Here is a 22,937-nt window from a genome sequence, read left to right as displayed (position 1 = left end):
ATAGCCCAGCTAGATGAGGTCACCCTCTGTCTCTGTAGATAGCCCAGCTAGATGAGGTCGCCCTCTGTCTCTGTAGATAGCCCAGCTAGATGAGGTCGCCCTCTCTCTGTAGATAGCCCAGCTAGATGAGGTCGCCCTCTGTCTCTGTAGATAGCCCAGCTAGATGAGGTCAGTATCACCCTCTGTCTCTGTAGATAGCCCAGCTAGATGAGGTCAGTATCACCCTCTGTCTCTGTAGATAGCCCAGCTAGATGAGGTCAGTATCACCCTCTGTCTCTGTAGATAGCCCAGCTAGATGAGGTCGCCCTCTGTCTCTGTAGATAGCCCAGCTAGATGAGGTCACCCTCTGTCTCTGTAGATAGCCCAGCTAGATGAGGTCACCCTCTGTCTCTGTAGATAGCCCAGCTAGATGAGGTCACCCTCTGTCTCTGTAGATAGCCCAGCTAGATGAGGTCGCCCTCTGTCTCTGTAGATAGCCCAGCTAGATGAGGTCGCCCTCTGTCTCTGTAGATAGCCCAGCTAGATGAGGTCAGTATCACCCTCTGTCTCTGTAGATAGCCCAGCTAGATGAGGTCAGTATCACCCTCTGTCTCTGTAGATAGCCCAGCTAGATGAGGTCAGTATCACCCTCTGTCTCTGTAGATAGCCCAGCTAGATGAGGTCAGTATCACCCTCTGTCTCTGTAGATAGCCCAGCTAGATGAGGTCACCCTCTGTCTCTCTGTAGATAGCCCAGCTAGATGAGGTCAGTATCACCCTCTGTCTCTGTAGATAGCCAAGCTAGATGAAGTCAGTATCGGTCTCGGTATCTGTAGATAGCCCAGCTAGATGAGGTAGGTATCGGTGTCTGTAGATAGCCCAGCTAGATGAGGTCGGTATCGGTGTCTGTAGATAGCCCAGCTAGATGAGGTCGGTATCGGTGTCTGTAGGTAGCCCAGCTAGATGAGGTCAGTATCGGTGTCTGTAGATAGCCCAGCTAGATGAGGTCAGTATCGTTCTCTGTAGATAGTCCAGCTAGATGAGGTCAGTATCGCCCTCTGTAGATAGCCCAGCTAGATGAGGTCAGTATCTTTCTCTGTAGATAGCCCAGCTAGATGAGGTCAGTATCGCCCTCTGTCTCTGTAGATAGCCCAGCTAGATGAGGTATAGACCCTCTCTGTCTCTCTGTAGATCGCCCAGCTAAATTAGGTATTGACCCTCTCTGTCTCTCTGTAGATTGCCCAGCTAAATCAGGTTTTGACCCTCTCTGTCTCTCTGTAGATCGCCCAGCTAGATGAGGCTAAGATCCGTATCAGCGCTCTGAGGTCAGTCATCGACCTGCTGCTGCTCTACGGCTTCACACTGCTGTCTGAACGCCCCAGCGCCGCCCCCCAGACCTCCCATTCGCCAGCCAACCAGGAAGACCAGGGGGAGGGGGAGGAGCCGGAGGAGGGGAGCAGCACCGCTCAGTCCATCCTGATGATGCTGTCCGACTTCCTGGACAGCGAGGTGTGTGTTAGGAAGTGTGTGTGTGTTTATTATGCGGTGTGTGTGTGTGTTTATGATTCGGTGTGTGTGTGTGTGTATATGATTCGGTGTGTGTGTGTGTGTTTATGATTCGGTGTGTGTGTGTGTGTTTATGATTCGGTGTGTGTGTGTGTGTGTGTGTATATGATTCGGTGTGTGTGTGTTTGTGATTCGGTGTGTGTGTGTGTGTGTGTTTATGATTCGGTGTGTGTGTGTGTGTTTATGATTCGGTGTGTGTGTGTAGGTGTCTGAGCTGCGTACCGAGACAGCGGAGGGTCTGGCCAAACTGATGTATTCCGGCCGGATCTCCAGTGCCAAGCTCCTCTCCCGATTGGTGTTGCTATGGTACAACCCCGTCACCGAGGACGACACCAGACTACGCCACTGCCTCGGAGTGTTCTTCCAGCTGTACGCCCGGGAGAGCAGGTACGACACACCCCTAGATACTCTGGGGATATACTCTGACCCCTAGATACACTGAGGATATACTCTGACCCCTAGATACTCTGACCCCTAGATACTCTGGGGATATACTCTGACCCCTAGATACTCTGGGGATATACTCTGACCCCTAGATACTCTGGGGAGATACTCTGACCCCTAGATACTCTGACCCCTAGATACACTGGGGATATACTCTGACCCCTAGATACTGACCCCTAGATACTCTGACCCCTAGATACACTGGGGATATACTCTGACCCCTAGATACTGACCCCTAGATACTCTGACCCCTAGATACTCTGACCCCTAGATACTCTGGGGATATACTCTGACCCCGAGATACTCTGGGGATATACTCTGACCCCTAGATACTCTGACCCCTAGATACTCTGAGGATATATTCTGACCCCTAGATACTCTGACCCCTAGATACTCTGGGGATATATTCTGACCCCTAGATACACTGAGGATATACTCTGACCCCTAGATACACTGAGGATATACTCTGACCCCTAGATACTCTGACCCCTAGATACTCTGAGGATATACTCTGACCCCTAGATACTCTGACCCTTAGATACACTGGGGATATACTCTGACCCCTAGATACTCTGGGGATATACTCTGACCCCTAGATACTCTGACCCCTAGATACTCTGGGGATATACTCTGACCCCTAGATACTCTGGGGATATACTCTGACCCCTAGATACTCTGACCCTTAGATACACTGGGGATATACTCTGACCCCTAGATACTCTGACCCCTAGATACTCTGACCCCTAGATACTCTGGGGATATACTCTGACCCCTAGATACTCTGACCCCTAGATACTCTGACCCCTAGATACTCTGACCCCTAGATACTCTGACCCTTAGATACTCTGACCCCTAGATACTCTGACCCCTAGATACTCTGACCCCTAGATACTCTGACCCCTAGATAATCTGTACTATCTATTCAGCACCAGTCAACAGTTTGGACATCTAGTCATTCCAGGGTTTTCTTTATTTTTACTATTTTCTACATTGTAGAATAATAGTGACGACATCACAACTATGAAATAACACATATGGAATCATGTAGTAACCAAAAAAGGGTTAAACAAATAAAAATATATTTTAGATTCTTCAAAATAGCCACCCTTTGCCGTGATGAGAGCTTTGCACCCGCTTGGCATTCTCTCAACCAGCTTCACCTGGAATGCTTTTCCAACAGTCTTGAAGGAGTTCATTTGCTGAGCACTTGTTAGCTGTTTTTCCTTCACTCTGCCGTCCAACTCATCCCAAACCATCTCAATTGTGTTGAGGTCGGGGTGACTCTGGAGGCCAGGTCATCTGATGCAGCACTCCATCACTCTCCTTCTTGGTAAAATATCCCTTACACAGCCTGGAGGTGTGGTGGGTCATTGTCCTGTTGAAAAACAGAGGATAGTCCCATTAAGCGCAAACCAGAAGTCTGCCTTGAATTCTAAATATATAATTGACAGTGTCACAGGCAAAGCACCCCCACATCATCACACCTCCTCCTCCATGCTTCGCGGTGGGAACCACACAGGCAGAGATCATCCAATCACCTACTCTGTGTCTCACAAATATTGCAGATTTGGACTCATCAGACCAAAGGACAGATTTCCACCGGTCTAATGTTCATTGCTCGTGTTTCTTGGCCCAATCAAGTCTCTTCTTCTTATTGGTGTCCTTTAGTAGTGGTTTCTTTGCAGCAATTCAACCATGAAGGCCTGATTCACACAGTCTCCTCTGAACAGTTGATGTTGAGATGTGTCTGTTACTTGAACTCTGTGAAGCATTTATTTGGGCTGCAATCTGAGGCTGGTAACTAATGAATTTATCCTCTGCAGCAGAGGTCTCAGGGTCTTCCTTTCCTGTGGCCTCATGAGAGACAGTTTCATCACAGCGCTTGATGGTTGTTGCGACTGAACTTCCTGTTTGACTGACCTTCATGTCTTAAAGTAATGATGGACTGTCATTTCTCTTTACTTATTTGAGCTGTTCTTGCCATAATATGGACTTGGTCTTTTACCAAATAGGGCTATCTTCTGTATACCACCCCTACCTTGTCACAACACAACTAATTGGCTAAAACAATTAAGAAGGAAAGAAATTCCACAAATGAACTTTTAACAAGGCACAGCTGTTAATTGAAATGCATTCCAGATGACTACGTCATGAAGCTGGTTGAGAGAATGCCAAGAATGTGCAAAGCTGTCATCGAGGCAAAGGGTGGCTACTTTGAAGAATCTCAAATATAAAATATACTTGATTTGTTTAGCACCGTTTTGGTTACTACATGATTCCATATTTACGTGTTTACTGACTGTGTGTTCAGGGCCCACCAGGAGTGTGTTTACTGACTGTGTGTGTTCAGGGCCCACCAGGAGTGTGTTTACTGACTGTGTGTGTTCAGGGCCCACCAGGAGTGTGTTTACTGACTGTGTGTTCAGGGCCCACCAGGAATGTGTTTACTGACTGTGTGTTCAGGGCCCACCAGGAGTGTGTTTACTGACTGTGTGTTCAGGGCCCACCAGGAGTGTGTTTACTGACTGTGTGTTCAGGGCCCACCAGGAGTGTGTTTACTGACTGTGTGTGTTCAGGGCCCACCAGCAGTGTGTTTACTGACTGTGTGTTCAGGGCCCACCAGGAGTGTGTTTACTGACTGTGTGTTCAGGGCCCACCAGGAGTGTGTTTACTGACTGTGTGTGTTCAGGGCCCACCAGCAGTGTGTTTACTGACTGTGTGTGTTCAGGGCCCACCAGCAGTGTGTTTACTGACTGTGTGTGTGTTCAGGGCCCACCAGCAGTGTGTTTACTGACTGTGTGTGTTCAGGGCCCACCAGCAGTGTGTTTACTGACTGTGTGTGTGTTCAGGGCCCACCAGGAGTGTGTTTACTGACTGTGTGTGTTCAGGGCCCACCAGCAGTGTGTTTACTGACTGTGTGTTCAGGGCCCACCAGGAGTGTGTTTACTGACTGTGTGTGTTCAGGGCCCACCAGCAGTGTGTTTACTGACTGTGTGTGTTCAGGGCCCACCAGCAGTGTGTTTACTGACTGTGTGTGTTCAGGGCCCACCAGCAGTGTGTTTACTGACTGTGTGTGTTCAGGGCCCACCAGGAGTGTGTTTACTGACTGTGTGTGTTCAGGGCCCACCAGCAGTGTGTTTACTGACTGTGTGTGTTCAGGGCCCACCAGCAGTGTGTTTACTGACTGTGTGTGTTCAGGGCCCACCAGGAGGGTGTTTACTGACTGTGTGTGTTCAGGGCCCACCAGGAGTGTGTTTACTGACTGTGTGTTCAGGGCCCACCAGGAGTGTGTTTACTGACTGTGTGTGTTCAGGGCCCACCAGGAGTGTGTTTACTGACTGTGTGTGTGTGTGTTCAGGGCCCACCAGCAGTGTGTTTACTGACTGTGTGTGTTCAGGGCCCACCAGGAGTGTGTTTACTAACTGTGTGTGTTCAGGGCCCACCAGCAGTGTGTTTACTGACTGTGTGTGTGTTCAGGGCCCACCAGGAGTGTGTTTACTGACTGTGTGTTCAGGGCCCACCAGGAGTGTGTTTACTGACTGTGTGTGTTCAGGGCCCACCAGGAGTGTGTTTACTGACTGTGTGTGTTCAGGGCCCACCAGCAGTGTGTTTACTGACTGTGTGTGTTCAGGGCCCACCAGCAGTGTGTTTACTGACTGTGTGTGTTCAGGGCCCACCAGGAGGGTGTTTACTGACTGTGTGTGTTCAGGGCCCACCAGCAGTGTGTTTACTGACTGTGTGTGTTCAGGGACCACCAGGAGTGTGTTTACTAACTGTGTGTGTTCAGGGCCCACCAGCAGTGTGTTTACTGACTGTGTGTGTGTTCAGGGCCCACCAGCAGTGTGTTTACTGACTGTGTGTGTGTTCAGGGCCCACCAGGAGTGTGTTTACTGACTGTGTGTTCAGGGCCCACCAGGAGTGTGTTTACTGACTGTGTGTGTTCAGGGCCCACCAGCAGTGTGTTTACTGACTGTGTGTGTTCAGGGCCCACCAGCAGTGTGTTTACTGACTGTGTGTGTGTTCAGGGCCCACCAGGAGTGTGTTTACTGACTGTGTGTGTTCAGGGCCCACCAGCAGTGTGTTTACTGACTGTGTGTTCAGGGCCCACCAGGAGTGTGTTTACTGACTGTGTGTGTTCAGGGCCCACCAGCAGTGTGTTTACTGACTGTGTGTGTTCAGGGCCCACCAGCAGTGTGTTTACTGACTGTGTGTGTTCAGGGCCCACCAGCAGTGTGTTTACTGACTGTGTGTGTTCAGGGCCCACCAGCAGTGTGTTTACTGACTGTGTGTGTTCAGGGCCCACCAGCAGTGTGTTTACTGACTGTGTGTGTTCAGGGCCCACCAGGAGTGTGTTTACTGACTGTGTGTGTTCAGGGCCCACCAGCAGTGTGTTTACTGACTGTGTGTGTTCAGGGCCCACCAGCAGTGTGTTTACTGACTGTGTGTGTGTTCAGGGCCCACCAGGAGTGTGTTTACTGACTGTGTGTGTTCAGGGCCCACCAGCAGTGTGTTTACTGACTGTGTGTTCAGGGCCCACCAGGAGTGTGTTTACTGACTGTGTGTGTTCAGGGCCCACCAGGAGTGTGTTTACTGACTGTGTGTTCAGGGCCCACCAGCAGTGTGTTTACTGACTGTGTGTGTTCAGGGCCCACCAGCAGTGTGTTTACTGACTGTGTGTGTGTGTGTGTGTGTTCAGGGCCCACCAGCAGTGTGTTTACTGACTGTGTGTTCAGGGCCCACCAGCAGTGTGTTTACTGACTGTGGTTCAGGGCCCACCAGCAGTGTGTTTACTGACTGTGTGTGTTCAGGGCCCACCAGCAGTGTGTTTACTGACTGTGTGTGTGTTCAGGGCCCACCAGGAGTGTGTTTACTGACTGTGTGTGTTCAGGGCCCACCAGCAGTGTGTTTACTGACTGTGTGTTCAGGGCCCACCAGGAGTGTGTTTACTGACTGTGTGTGTTCAGGGCCCACCAGGAGTGTGTTTACTGACTGTGTGTTCAGGGCCCACCAGCAGTGTGTTTACTGACTGTGTGTGTTCAGGGCCCACCAGCAGTGTGTTTACTGACTGTGTGTGTGTGTGTGTGTGTTCAGGGCCCACCAGCAGTGTGTTTACTGACTGTGTGTTCAGGGCCCACCAGCAGTGTGTTTACTGACTGTGTGTTCAGGGCCCACCAGCAGTGTGTTTACTGACTGTGTGTGTTCAGGGCCCACCAGCAGTGTGTTTACTGACTGTGTGTGTGTGTGTGTGTGTTCAGGGCCCACCAGCAGTGTGTTTACTGACTGTGTGTTCAGGGCCCACCAACAGTGTGTTTACTGACTGTGTGTGTTCAGGGCCCACCAGGAGTGTGTTTACTGACTGTGTGTTCAGGGCCCACCAGGAGTGTGTTTACTGACTGTGTGTTCAGGGCCCACCAGGAGTGTGTTTACTGACTGTGTGTGTTCAGGGCCCACCAGGAGTGTGTTTACTGACTGTGTGTGTTCAGGGCCCACCAGCAGTGTGTTTACTGACTGTGTGTGTTCAGGGCCCACCAGCAGTGTGTTTACTGACTGTGTGTGTTCAGGGCCCACCAGGAGGGTGTTTACTGACTGTGTGTGTTCAGGGCCCACCAGCAGTGTGTTTACTGACTGTGTGTGTTCAGGGCCCACCAAGAGTGTGTTTACTAACTGTGTGTGTTCAGGGCCCACCAGCAGTGTGTTTACTGACTGTGTGTGTGTTCAGGGCCCACCAGGAGTGTGTTTAGACTGTGTGTTCAGGGCCCACCAGGAGTGTGTTTACTGACTGTGTGTGTTCAGGGCCCACCAGGAGTGTGTTTACTGACTGTGTGTGTTCAGGGCCCACCAGCAGTGTGTTTACTGACTGTGTGTGTTCAGGGCCCACCAGCAGTGTGTTTACTGACTGTGTGTGTTCAGGGACCACCAGGAGTGTGTTTACTAACTGTGTGTGTTCAGGGCCCACCAGCAGTGTGTTTACTGACTGTGTGTGTGTTCAGGGCCCACCAGCAGTGTGTTTACTGACTGTGTGTGTGTTCAGGGCCCACCAGGAGTGTGTTTACTGACTGTGTGTGTTCAGGGCCCACCAGCAGTGTGTTTACTAACTGTGTGTGTTCAGGGCCCACCAGCAGTGTGTTTACTGACTGTGTGTGTTCAGGGCCCACCAGCAGTGTGTTTACTGACTGTGTGTGTTCAGGGCCCACCAGGAGTGTGTTTACTGACTGTGTGTGTTCAGGGCCCACCAGGAGTGTGTTTACTGACTGTGTGTGTTCAGGGCCCACCAGCAGTGTGTTTACTGACTGTGTGTGTGTTCAGGGCCCACCAGCAGTGTGTTTACTGACTGTGTGTGTTCAGGGCCCACCAGCAGTGTGTTTACTGACTGTGTGTGTTCAGGGCCCACCAACAGTGTGTTTACTGACTGTGTGTGTTCAGGGCCCACCAGGAGTGTGTTTACTGACTGTGTGTGTTCAGGGCCCACCAGGAGTGTGTTTACTGACTGTGTGTTCAGGGCCCACCAGCAGTGTGTTTACTGACTGTGTTCAGGGCCCACCAGGAGTGTGTTTACTGACTGTGTGTGTTCAGGGCCCACCAGCAGTGTGTTTACTGACTGTGTGTGTTCAGGGCCCACCAGGAGTGTGTTTACTGACTGTGTGTGTTCAGGGCCCACCAGCAGTGTGTTTACTGACTGTGTGTGTTCAGGGCCCACCAGGAGTGTGTTTACTGACTGTGTGTGTTCAGGGCCCACCAGCAGTGTGTTTACTGACTGTGTGTGTGTGTGTGTTCAGGGCCCACCAGGAGTGTGTTTACTGACTGTGTGTGTTCAGGGCTCACCAGGAGTGTGTTTACTGACTGTGTGTGTTCAGGGCCCACCAGGAGTGTGTTTACTGACTGTGTGTGTTCAGGGCCCACCAGGAGTGTGTTTACTGACTGTGTGTGTTCAGGGCCCACCAGCAGTGTGTTTACTGACTGTGTGTGTTCAGGGCCCACCAGGAGTGTGTTTACTGACTGTGTGTGTGTGTGTGTGTTCAGGGCCCACCAGCAGTGTGTTTACTGACTGTGTGTGTTCAGGGCTCACCAGGAGTGTGTTTACTGACTGTGTGTTCAGGGCCCACCAGGAGTGTGTTTACTGACTGTGTGTGTTCAGGGCCCACCAGCAGTGTGTTTACTGACTGTGTGTGTTCAGGGCTCACCAGGAGTGTGTTTACTGACTGTGTGTGTGTGTGTTCAGGGCCCACCAGCAGTGTGTTTACTGACTGTGTGTTCAGGGCCCACCAGGAGTGTGTTTACTGACTGTGTGTGTTCAGGGCCCACCAGCAGTGTGTTTACTGACTGTGTGTGTTCAGGGCCCACCAGGAGTGTGTTTACTGACTGTGTGTGTTCAGGGCTCACCAGGAGTGTGTTTACTGACTGTGTGTGTTCAGGGCCCACCAGCAGTGTGTTTACTGACTGTGTGTGTTCAGGGCCCACCAGGAGTGTGTTTACTGACTGTGTGTTCAGGGCCCACCAGCAGTGTGTTTACTGACTGTGTGTGTTCAGGGCCCACCAGCAGTGTGTTTACTGACTGTGTGTGTTCAGGGCTCACCAGGAGTGTGTTTACTGACTGTGTGTTCAGGGCCCACCAGGAGTGTGTTTACTGACTGTGTGTGTTCAGGGCCCACCAGCAGTGTGTTTACTGACTGTGTGTGTTCAGGGCTCACCAGGAGTGTGTTTACTGACTGTGTGTGTGTGTGTTCAGGGCCCACCAGCAGTGTGTTTACTGACTGTGTGTTCAGGGCCCACCAGGAGTGTGTTTACTGACTGTGTGTGTTCAGGGCCCACCAGCAGTGTGTTTACTGACTGTGTGTGTTCAGGGCCCACCAGCAGTGTGTTTACTGACTATGTGTGTGTTCAGGGCCCACCAGGAGTGTGTTTACTGACTGTGTGTTCAGGGCCCACCAGCAGTGTGTTTACTGACTGTGTGTTCAGGGCCCACCAGGAGTGTGTTTACTGACTGTGTGTGTTCAGGGCCCACCAGGAGTGTGTTTACTGACTGTGTGTGTTCAGGGCCCACCAGGAGTGTGTTTACTGACTGTGTGTGTTCAGGGCCCACCAGCAGTGTGTTTACTGACTGTGTGTGTGTTCAGGGCCCACCAGCAGTGTGTTTACTGACTGTGTGTGTTCAGGGCCCACCAGCAGTGTGTTTACTGACTGTGTGTTCAGGGCCCACCAGCAGTGTGTTTACTGACTGTGTGTGTTCAGGGCCCACCAGTAGTGTGTTTACTGACTGTGTGTGTTCAGGGCCCACCAGGAGTGTGTTTACTGACTGTGTGTGTTCAGGGCCCACCAGGAGTGTGTTTACTGACTGTGTGTGTTCAGGGCCCACCAGGAGTGTGTTTACTGACTGTGTGTGTTCAGGGCCCACCAGGAGTGTGTGGAGGACTGTTTCCTGCCCACCAGCAGTGTGTTTACTGACTGTGTGTGTGTGTTCAGGGCCCACCAGCAGTGTGTTTACTGACTGTGTGTGTGTGTGTTCAGGGCCCACCAGCAGTGTGTTTACTGACTGTGTGTGTGTGTGTTCAGGGCCCACCAGCAGTGTGTTTACTGACTGTGTGTGTGTGTGTGTTCAGGGCCCACCAGGAGTGTGTGGAGGAGTGCTTCCTGCCCACCCTCCAGACCCTGCTGAATGCTCCGGCTACGTCTCCATTGGCCGAGGTGGACGTCACCAACGTAGCAGAGCTGCTGGTGGAGCTGACACGGCCCAGCTCTCTCATAAAGCCTGGAGACACACAGGTAATATTTAATATAACATCTATATAATAGTGATCGGGGGGGGGGGGGGGGGGGGGTCCATAGATATACAGACCTCTAACACACAGGTAATATTTAATATAACCTCTATATAATAGTGATGGGGGGGGGGGGGTCCATAGATATACAGACCTCTAACACACAGGTAATATTTAATATAACATCTATATAATAGTGATGGGGGGGGGGGGGGTCCATAGATATACAGACCTCTAACACACAGGTAATATTTAATATAACATCTATATAATAGTGATGGGGGGGGGGGGTCCATAGATATACAGACCTCTAACACACAGGTAATATTTAATATAACCTCTATATAATAGTGATGGGGGGGGGGGGTCCATAGATATACAGACCTCTAACACACAGGTAATATAACATCTATATAATAGTGATGGGGGGGGGGGTCCATAGATATACAGACCTCTAACACACAGGTAATATTTAATATAACATCTATATAATAGTGATGGGGGGGGGGGTCCATAGATATACAGACCTCTAACACACAGGTAATATTTAATATAACATCTATATAATAGTGATGGGGGGGGGGGGTCCATAGATATACAGACCTCTAACACACAGGTAATATTTAATATAACCTCTATATAATAGTGATGGGGGGGGGGGGTCCATAGATATACAGACCTCTAACACACAGGTAATATTTAATATAACATCTATATAATAGTGATGGGGGGGGGGGGGGGGGGTCCATAGATATACAGACCTCTAACACACAGGTAATATTTAATATAACATCTATATAATAGTGATGGGGGGGGGGGGTCCATAGATATACAGACCTCTAACACACAGGTAATATTTAATATAACCTCTATATAATAGTGATGGGGGGGGGTCCATAGATATACAGACCTCTAACACACAGGTAATATTTAATATAACATCTATATAATAGTGATGGGGGGGGGGGGGGGGGTCCATAGATATACAGGCCTCTAACACACAGGTAATATTTAATATAACATCTATATAATAGTGATGGGGGGGGGGGGGGGTCCATAGATATACAGACCTCTAACACACAGGTAATATTTAATATAACCTCTATATAATAGTGATGGGGGGGGGGGGGTCCATAGATATACAGACCTCTAACACACAGGTAATATAACATCTATATAATAGTGATGGGGGGGGGGGGTCCATAGATATACAGACCTCTAACACACAGGTAATATTTAATATAACCTCTATATAATAGTGATGGGGGGGGGGGGGGTCCATAGATATACAGACCTCTAACACACAGGTAATATTTAATATAACATCTATATAATAGTGATGGGGGGGGGGGGGGGGTCCATAGATATACAGACCTCTAACACACAGGTAATATTTAATATAACCTCTATATAATAGTGATGGGGGGGGGGGGGTCCATAGATATACAGACCTCTAACACACAGGTAATATTTAATATAACATCTATATAATAGTGATGGGGGGGGGGGGGTCCATAGATATACAGACCTCTAACACACAGGTAATATTTAATATAACATCTATATAATAGTGATGGGGGGGGGGGGTCCATAGATATACAGACCTCTAACACACAGGTAATATTTAATATAACATCTATATAATAGTGATGGGGGGGGGGGGTCCATAGATATACAGACCTCTAACACACAGGTAATATTTAATATAACATCTATATAATAGTGATGGGGGGGGGGGGGTCCATAGATATACAGACCTCTAACACACAGGTAATATAACATCTATATAATAGTGATGGGGGGGGGGGGGTCCATAGATATACAGACCTCTAACACACAGGTAATATAACATCTATATAATAGTGATGGGGGGGGGGGGGTCCATAGATATACAGACCTCTAACACACAGGTAATATTTAATATAACATCTATATAATAGTGATGGGAGGGGGGGGGGGTCCATAGATATACAGACCTCTAACACACAGGTAATATAACATCTATATAATAGTGATGGGGGGGGGGGGGTCCATAGATATACAGACCTCTAACACACAGGTAATATTTAATATAACATCTATATAATAGTGATGGGGGGGGGGGGGTCCATAGATATACAGACCTCTAACACACAGGTAATATTTAATATAACATCTATATAATAGTGATGGGGGGGGGGGGGGTCCATAGATATACAGACCTCTAACACACAGGTAATATTTAATATAACCTCTATATAATAGTGATGGGGGGGGGGGGGGGGGTCCATAGATATACAGACCTCTAACACACAGGTAATATTTAATATAACATCTATATAATAGTGATGGGGGGGGGGGGTCCATAGATATACAGACCTCTAACACACAGGTAATATTTAATATAACATCTATATAATAGTGATGGGGGGGGGGGGGGGGTCATAGATATACAGACCTCTAACACACAGGTAATATTTAATATAACATCTATATAATAGTGATGGGGGGGGGGGGTCCATAGATATACAGACCTCTAACACACAGGTAATATTTAATATAACATCTATATAATAGTGATGGGGGGGGGGGGGTCCATAGATATACAGACCTCTAACACACAGGTAATATTTAATATAACATCTATATAATAGTGATGGGGGGGGGGGTCCATAGATATACAGACCTCTAACACACAGGTAATATAACATCTATATAATAGTGATGGGGGGGGGGGGTCCATAGATATACAGACCTCTAACACACAGGTAATATTTAATATAACATCTATATAATAGTGATGGGGGGGGGGGGGTCCATAGATATACAGACCTCTAACACACAGGTAATATAACATCTATATAATAGTGATGGGGGGGGGGGGGGTCCATAGATATACAGACCTCTAACACACAGGTAATATAACATCTATATAATAGTGATGGGGGGGGGGGGTCCATAGATATACAGACCTCTAACACACAGGTAATATAACATCTATATAATAGTGATGGGGGGGGGGGGTCCATAGATATACAGACCTCTAACACACAGGTAATATAACATCTATATAATAGTGATGGGGGGGGGGGGTCCATAGATATACAGACCTCTAACACACAGGTAATATTTAATATAACATCTATATAATAGTGATGGGGGGGGAGGGGGGGTCCATAGATATACAGACCTCTAACACACAGGTAATATTTAATATAACCTCTATATAATAGTGATGGGGGGGGGGGGGGTCCATAGATATACAGACCTCTAACACACAGGTAATATTTAATATAACCTCTATATAATAGTGATGGGGGGGGGGGGGGGGTCCATAGATATACAGGCCTCTAACACACAGGTAATATTTAATATAACATCTATATAATAGTGATGGGGGGGGGGGGGGGGTCCATAGATATACAGACCTCTAACACACAGGTAATATTTAATATAACATCTATATAATAGTGATGGGGGGGGGGGGTCCATAGATATACAGACCTCTAACACACAGGTAATATTTAATATAACCTCTATATAATAGTGATGGGGGGGGGGGGTCCATAGATATACAGACCTCTAACACACAGGTAATATTTAATATAACATCTATATAATAGTGATGGGGGGGGGGGGGGGGTCCATAGATATACAGACCTCTAACACACAGGTAATATTTAATATAACATCTATATAATAGTGATGGGGGGGGGGGGGGGGTCCATAGATATACAGACCTCTAACACACAGGTAATATTTAATATAACCTCTATATAATAGTGATGGGGGGGGGGTCCATAGATATACAGACCTCTAACACACAGGTAATATTTAATATAACATCTATATAATAGTGATGGGGGGGGGGGGGGGTCCATAGATATACAGACCTCTAACACACAGGTAATATTTAATATAACATCTATATAATAGTGATGGGGGGGGGGGGGGGGTCCATAGATATACAGACCTCTAACACACAGGTAATATTTAATATAACCTCTATATAATAGTGATGGGGGGGGGGGGGTCCATAGATATACAGACCTCTAACACACAGGTAATATTTAATATAACATCTATATAATAGTGATGGGGGGGGGGGTCCATAGATATACAGACCTCTAACACACAGGTAATATTTAATATAACATCTATATAATAGTGATGGGGGGGGGGGGGTCCATAGATATACAGACCTCTAACACACAGGTAATATTTAATATAACCTCTATATAATAGTGATGGGGGGGGGGGGGGTCCATAGATATACAGACCTCTAACACACAGGTAATATTTAATATAACATCTATATAATAGTGATGGGGGGGGGGGGGGTCCATAGATATACAGACCTCTAACACACAGGTAATATTTAATATAACATCTATATAATAGTGATGGGGGGGGGGGGGGTCCATAGATATACAGACCTCTAACACACAGGTAATATTTAATATAACCTCTATATAATAGTGATGGGGGGGGGGGGTCCATAGATATACAGACCTCTAACACACAGGTAATATTTAATATAACATCTATATAATAGTGATGGGGGGGGGGGGGGGGTCCATAGATATACAGGCCTCTAACACACAGGTAATATTTAATATAACATCTATATAATAGTGATGGGGGGGGGGGGGGTCCATAGATATACAGACCTCTAACACACAGGTAATATTTAATATAACATCTATATAATAGTGATGGGGGGGGGGGGGGGGGTCCATAGATATACAGACCTCTAACACACAGGTAATATTTAATATAACCTCTATATAATAGTGATGGGGGGGGGGGGTCCATAGATATACAGACCTCTAACACACAGGTAATATTTAATATAACCTCTATATAATAGTGATGGGGGGGGGGGGGTCCATAGATATACAGACCTCTAACACACAGGTAATATTTAATATAACCTCTATATAATAGTGATGGGGGGGGGGGGTCCATAGATATACAGACCTCTAACACACAGGTAATATTTAATATAACATCTATATAATAGTGATGGGGGGGGGGGGGTCCATAGATATACAGACCTCTAACACACAGGTAATATTTAATATAACATCTATATAATAGTGATGGGGGGGGGGGGTCCATAGATATACAGACCTCTAACACACAGGTAATATTTAATATAACATCTATATAATAGTGATGGGGGGGGGGGGGGGTCCATAGATATACAGACCTCTAACACACAGGTAATATTTAATATAACCTCTATATAATAGTGATGGGGGGGGGGTCCATAGATATACAGACCTCTAACACACAGGTAATATTTAATATAACATCTATATAATAGTGATGGGGGGGGGGGGGGGTCCATAGATATACAGACCTCTAACACACAGGTAATATTTAATATAACATCTATATAATAGTGATGGGGGGGGGGTCCATAGATATACAGACCTCTAACACACAGGTAATATTTAATATAACATCTATATAATAGTGATGGGGGGGGGGGGTCCATAGATATACAGACCTCTAACACACAGGTAATATTTAATATAACATCTATATAATAGTGATGGGGGGGGGGGGGTCCATAGATATACAGACCTCTAACACACAGGTAATATAACATCTATATAATAGTGATGGGGGGGGGGGGGTCCATAGATATACAGACCTCTAACACACAGGTAATATTTAATATAACATCTATATAATAGTGATGGGGGGGGGGGGGGTCCATAGATATACAGGCCTCTAACACACAGGTAATATTTAATATAACATCTATATAATAGTGATGGGGGGGGGGGGGGTCCATAGATATACAGACCTCTAACACACAGGTAATATTTAATATAACATCTATATAATAGTGATGGGGGGGGGGGGGTCCATAGATATACAGACCTCTAACACACAGGTAATATTTAATATAACATCTATATAATAGTGATGGGGGGGGGGGTCCATAGATATACAGGCCTCTAACACACAGGTAATATTTAATATAACATCTATATAATAGTGATGGGGGGGGGGGGGTCCATAGATATACAGACCTCTAACACACAGGTAATATAACATCTATATAATAGTGATGGGGGGGGGGGGGTCCATAGATATACAGACCTCTAACACACAGGTAATATTTAATATAACATCTATATAATAGTGATGGGGGGGGGGGGGGGGTCCATAGATATACAGACCTCTAACACACAGGTAATATTTAATATAACATCTATATAATAGTGATGGGGGGGGGGGGGGGGTCCATAGATATACAGACCTCTAACACACAGGTAATATTTAATATAACCTCTATATAATAGTGATGGGGGGGGGGGGTCCATAGATATACAGACCTCTAACACACAGGTAATATTTAATATAACCTCTATATAATAGTGATGGGGGGGGGGGGGGGGTCCATAGATATACAGACCTCTAACACACAGGTAATATTTAATATAACATCTATATAATAGTGATGGGGGGGGGGGGGGGGGTCCATAGATATACAGACCTCTAACACACAGGTAATATTTAATATAACATCTATATAATAGTGATGGGGGGGGGTCCATAGATATACAGACCTCTAACACACAGGTAATATTTAATATAACATCTATATAATAGTGATGGGGGGGGGGTCCATAGATATACAGACCTCTAACACACAGGTAATATTTAATATAACATCTATATAATAGTGATGGGGGGGGGGGGTCCATAGATATACAGACCTCTAACACACAGGTAATATTTAATATAACATCTATATAATAGTGATGGGGGGGGGGGGGGTCCATAGATATACAGACCTCTAACACACAGGTAATATTTAATATAACATCTATATAATGGGGGGGGGGGGGGTCCATAGATATACAGACCTCTAACACACAGGTAATATTTAATATAACCTCTATATAATAGTGATGGGGGGGGGGGGGTCCATAGATATACAGACCTCTAACACACAGGTAATATTTAATATAACCTCTATATAATAGTGATGGGGGGGGGGTCCATAGATATACAGACCTCTAACACACAGGTAATATTTAATATAACCTCTATATAATAGTGATGGGGGGGGGGGGGGTCCATAGATATACAGACCTCTAACACACAGGTAATATTTAATATAACATCTATATAATAGTGATGGGGGGGGGGGGGGTCCATAGATATACAGACCTCTAACACACAGGTAATATTTAATATAACCTCTATATAATAGTGATGGGGGGGGGGGGGGTCCATAGATATACAGACCTCTAACACACAGGTAATATTTAATATAACATCTATATAATAGTGATGGGGGGGGGGGGGGGGGTCCATAGATATACAGACCTCTAACACACAGGTAATATTTAATATAACATCTATATAATAGTGATGGGGGGGGGGGGGGGGGTCCATAGATATACAGACCTCTAACACACAGGTAATATTTAATATAACATCTATATAATAGTGATGGGGGGGGGGGGGGTCCATAGATATACAGACCTCTAACACACAGGTAATATTTAATATAACATCTATATAATAGTGATGGGGGGGGGGGGGTCCATAGATATACAGACCTCTAACACACAGGTAATATTTAATATAACATCTATATAATAGTGATGGGGGGGGGGTCCATAGATATACAGACCTCTAACACACAGGTAATATTTAATATAACATCTATATAATAGTGATGGGGGGGGGGGGTCCATAGATATACAGACCTCTAACACACAGGTAATATTTAATATAACATCTATATAATAGTGATGGGGGGGGGGGGGTCCATAGATATACAGACCTCTAACACACAGGTAATATTTAATATAACATCTATATAATAGTGATGGGGGGGGGTCCATAGATATACAGACCTCTAACACACAGGTAATATTTAATATAACCTCTATATAATAGTGATGGGGGGGGGGGGGTCCATAGATATACAGACCTCTAACACACAGGTAATATTTAATATAACATCTATATAATAGTGATGGGGGGGGGGGGGTCCATAGATATACAGACCTCTAACACACAGGTAATATTTAATATAACATCTATATAATAGTGATGGGGGGGGGGGGTCCATAGATATACAGACCTCTAACACACAGGTAATATTTAATATAACATCTATATAATAGTGATGGGGGGGGGGGGGGTCCATAGATATACAGACCTCTAACACACAGGTAATATTTAATATAACATCTATATAATAGTGATGGGGGGGGGGGGTCCATAGATATACAGACCTCTAACACACAGGTAATATTTAATATAACATCTATATAATAGTGATGGGGGGGGGGGGGGGTCCATAGATATACAGACCTCTAACACACAGGTAATATTTAATATAACATCTATATAATAGTGATGGGGGGGGGGGGGTCCATAGATATACAGACCTCTAACACACAGGTAATATTTAATATAACCTCTATATAATAGTGATGGGGGGGGGGGGGGGTCCATAGATATACAGACCTCTAACACACAGGTAATATTTAATATAACATCTATATAATAGTGATGGGGGGGGGGGGGGTCCATAGATATACAGACCTCTAACACACAGGTAATATTTAATATAACATCTATATAATAGTGATGGGGGGGGGGGGGTCCATAGATATACAGACCTCTAACACACAGGTAATATTTAATATAACATCTATATAATAGTGATGGGGGGGGGGGGTCCATAGATATACAGACCTCTAACACACAGGTAATATTTAATATAACATCTATATAATAGTGATGGGGGGGGGGGGGGTCCATAGATATACAGACCTCTAACACACAGGTAATATTTAATATAACATCTATATAATAGTGATGGGGGGGGGGGGGGGTCCATAGATATACAGACCTCTAACACACAGGTAATATTTAATATAACATCTATATAATAGTGATGGGGGGGGGGTCCATAGATATACAGACCTCTAACACACAGGTAATATTTAATATAACATCTATATAATAGTGATGGGGGGGGGGTCCATAGATATACAGACCTCTAACACACAGGTAATATAACATCTATATAATAGTGATGGGGGGGGGGGGGGGTCCATAGATATACAGACCTCTAACACACAGGTAATATTTAATATAACCTCTATATAATAGTGATGGGGGGGGGGGGTCCATAGATATACAGACCTCTAACACACAGGTAATATTTAATATAACCTCTATATAATAGTGATGGGGGGGGGGGGTCCATAGATATACAGACCTCTAACACACAGGTAATATTTAATATAACATCTATATAATAGTGATGGGGGGGGGGGGGGGGTCCATAGATATACAGACCTCTAACACACAGGTAATATTTAATATAACATCTATATAATAGTGATGGGGGGGGGGTCCATAGATATACAGACCTCTAACACACAGGTAATATAACATCTATATAATAGTGATGGGGGGGGGGTCCATAGATATACAGACCTCTAACACACAGGTAATATAACATCTATATAATAGTGATGGGGGGGGGGGGGTCCATAGATATACAGACCTCTAACACACAGGTAATATTTAATATAACATCTATATAATAGTGATGGGGGGGGGGGGGTCCATAGATATACAGACCTCTAACACACAGGTAATATTTAATATAACCTCTATATAATAGTGATGGGGGGGGGGGGGGTCCATAGATATACAGACCTCTAACACACAGGTAATATTTAATATAACATCTATATAATAGTGATGGGGGGGGGGGGGGGTCCATAGATATACAGACCTCTAACACACAGGTAATATTTAATATAACCTCTATATAATAGTGATGGGGGGGGGGGGGTCCATAGATATACAGACCTCTAACACACAGGTAATATTTAATATAACATCTATATAATAGTGATGGGGGGGGGGGGGTCCATAGATATACAGACCTCTAACACACAGGTAATATTTAATATAACATCTATATAATAGTGATGGGGGGGGGGTCCATAGATATACAGACCTCTAACACACAGGTAATATTTAATATAACATCTATATAATAGTGATGGGGGGGGGGGGGTCCATAGATATACAGACCTCTAACACACAGGTAATATAACATCTATATAATAGTGATGGGGGGGGGGGTCCATAGATATACAGACCTCTAACACACAGGTAATATTTAATATAACCTCTATATAATAGTGATGGGGGGGGGGGGTCCATAGATATACAGACCTCTAACACACAGGTAATATAACATCTATATAATAGTGATGGGGGGGGGGGTCCATAGATATACAGACCTCTAACACACAGGTAATATTTAATATAACATCTATATAATAGTGATGGGGGGGGGGGGTCCATAGATATACAGACCTCTAACACACAGGTAATATTTAATATAACCTCTATATAATAGTGATGGGGGGGGGGGGTCCATAGATATACAGACCTCTAACACACAGGTAATATTTAATATAACATCTATATAATAGTGATGGGGGGGGGGGGGGGGGTCCATAGATATACAGACCTCTAACACACAGGTAATATTTAATATAACCTCTATATAATAGTGATGGGGGGGGGGGGGTCCATAGATATACAGACCTCTAACACACAGGTAATATTTAATATAACATCTATATAATAGTGATGGGGGGGGGGGTCCATAGATATACAGACCTCTAACACACAGGTAATATTTAATATAACATCTATATAATAGTGATGGGGGGGGGGGGGTCCATAGATATACAGACCTCTAACACACAGGTAATATTTAATATAACATCTATATAATAGTGATGGGGGGGGGGGGGGGTCCATAGATATACAGGCCTCTAACACACAGGTAATATTTAATATAACATCTATATAATAGTGATGGGGGGGGGGGGGGGTCCATAGATATACAGACCTCTAACACACAGGTAATATTTAATATAACCTCTATATAATAGTGATGGGGGGGGGGGGGGTCCATAGATATACAGACCTCTAACACACAGGTAATATTTAATATAACCTCTATATAATAGTGATGGGGGGGGGGGGTCCATAGATATACAGACCTCTAACACACAGGTAATATTTAATATAACCTCTATATAATAGTGATGGGGGGGGGGGGGGGGGGTCCATAGATATACAGACCTCTAACACACAGGTAATATTTAATATAACATCTATATAATAGTGATGGGGGGGGGGGTCCATAGATATACAGACCTCTAACACACAGGTAATATTTAATATAACATCTATATAATAGTGATGGGGGGGGGGGTCCATAGATATACAGACCTCTAACACACAGGTAATATAACATCTATATAATAGTGATGGGGGGGGGGGGTCCATAGATATACAGACCTCTAACACACAGGTAATATTTAATATAACATCTATATAATAGTGATGGGGGGGGGGGTCCATAGATATACAGACCTCTAACACACAGGTAATATAACATCTATATAATAGTGATGGGGGGGGGGGGTCCATAGATATACAGACCTCTAACACACAGGTAATATTTAATATAACATCTATATAATAGTGATGGGGGGGGGGGGGTCCATAGATATACAGACCTCTAACACACAGGTAATATTTAATATAACCTCTATATAATAGTGATGGGGGGGGGGGGGTCCATAGATATACAGACCTCTAACACACAGGTAATATTTAATATAACATCTATATAATAGTGATGGGGGGGGGGGGGGGTCCATAGATATACAGACCTCTAACACACAGGTAATATTTAATATAACCTCTATATAATAGTGATGGGGGGGGGGGGGTCCATAGATATACAGACCTCTAACACACAGGTAATATTTAATATAACATCTATATAATAGTGATGGGGGGGGGGGGGTCCATAGATATACAGACCTCTAACACACAGGTAATATTTAATATAACATCTATATAATAGTGATGGGGGGGGGGTCCATAGATATACAGACCTCTAACACACAGGTAATATTTAATATAACATCTATATAATAGTGATGGGGGGGGGGGGGTCCATAGATATACAGACCTCTAACACACAGGTAATATAACATCTATATAATAGTGATGGGGGGGGGGGTCCATAGATATACAGACCTCTAACACACAGGTAATATTTAATATAACCTCTATATAATAGTGATGGGGGGGGGGGGTCCATAGATATACAGACCTC

The 22,937-nt window shown here is 45.3% G+C and overlaps 1 protein-coding gene across 7 annotated transcripts in view; it reads left to right on the top strand.

Moving 5' to 3' along the window:
- The window catches only part of LOC118936640 (condensin complex subunit 3-like), an 81,110-nt gene that overhangs the window by 39,830 nt on the left and 18,343 nt on the right, over positions 1 to 22,937 (top strand). For all 7 annotated transcript variants that reach the window (XM_036973503.1, XM_036973507.1, XM_036973502.1 and 4 more), the window contains 3 exons: positions 1,260 to 1,487; positions 1,750 to 1,931; positions 10,586 to 10,748. In XM_036973503.1, the coding sequence (XP_036829398.1) occupies positions 1,260 to 1,487; positions 1,750 to 1,931; positions 10,586 to 10,748 (573 nt within the window). The remainder of the gene's footprint in view (positions 1 to 1,259; positions 1,488 to 1,749; positions 1,932 to 10,585; positions 10,749 to 22,937) is intronic.

This window comes from Oncorhynchus mykiss, unplaced genomic scaffold (assembly GCF_013265735.2).
Source record: "Oncorhynchus mykiss isolate Arlee unplaced genomic scaffold, USDA_OmykA_1.1 un_scaffold_259, whole genome shotgun sequence".
NCBI lineage: Eukaryota > Metazoa > Chordata > Actinopteri > Salmoniformes > Salmonidae > Oncorhynchus > Oncorhynchus mykiss.
This window is presented reverse-complemented; position numbering and strand designations above follow the sequence as displayed.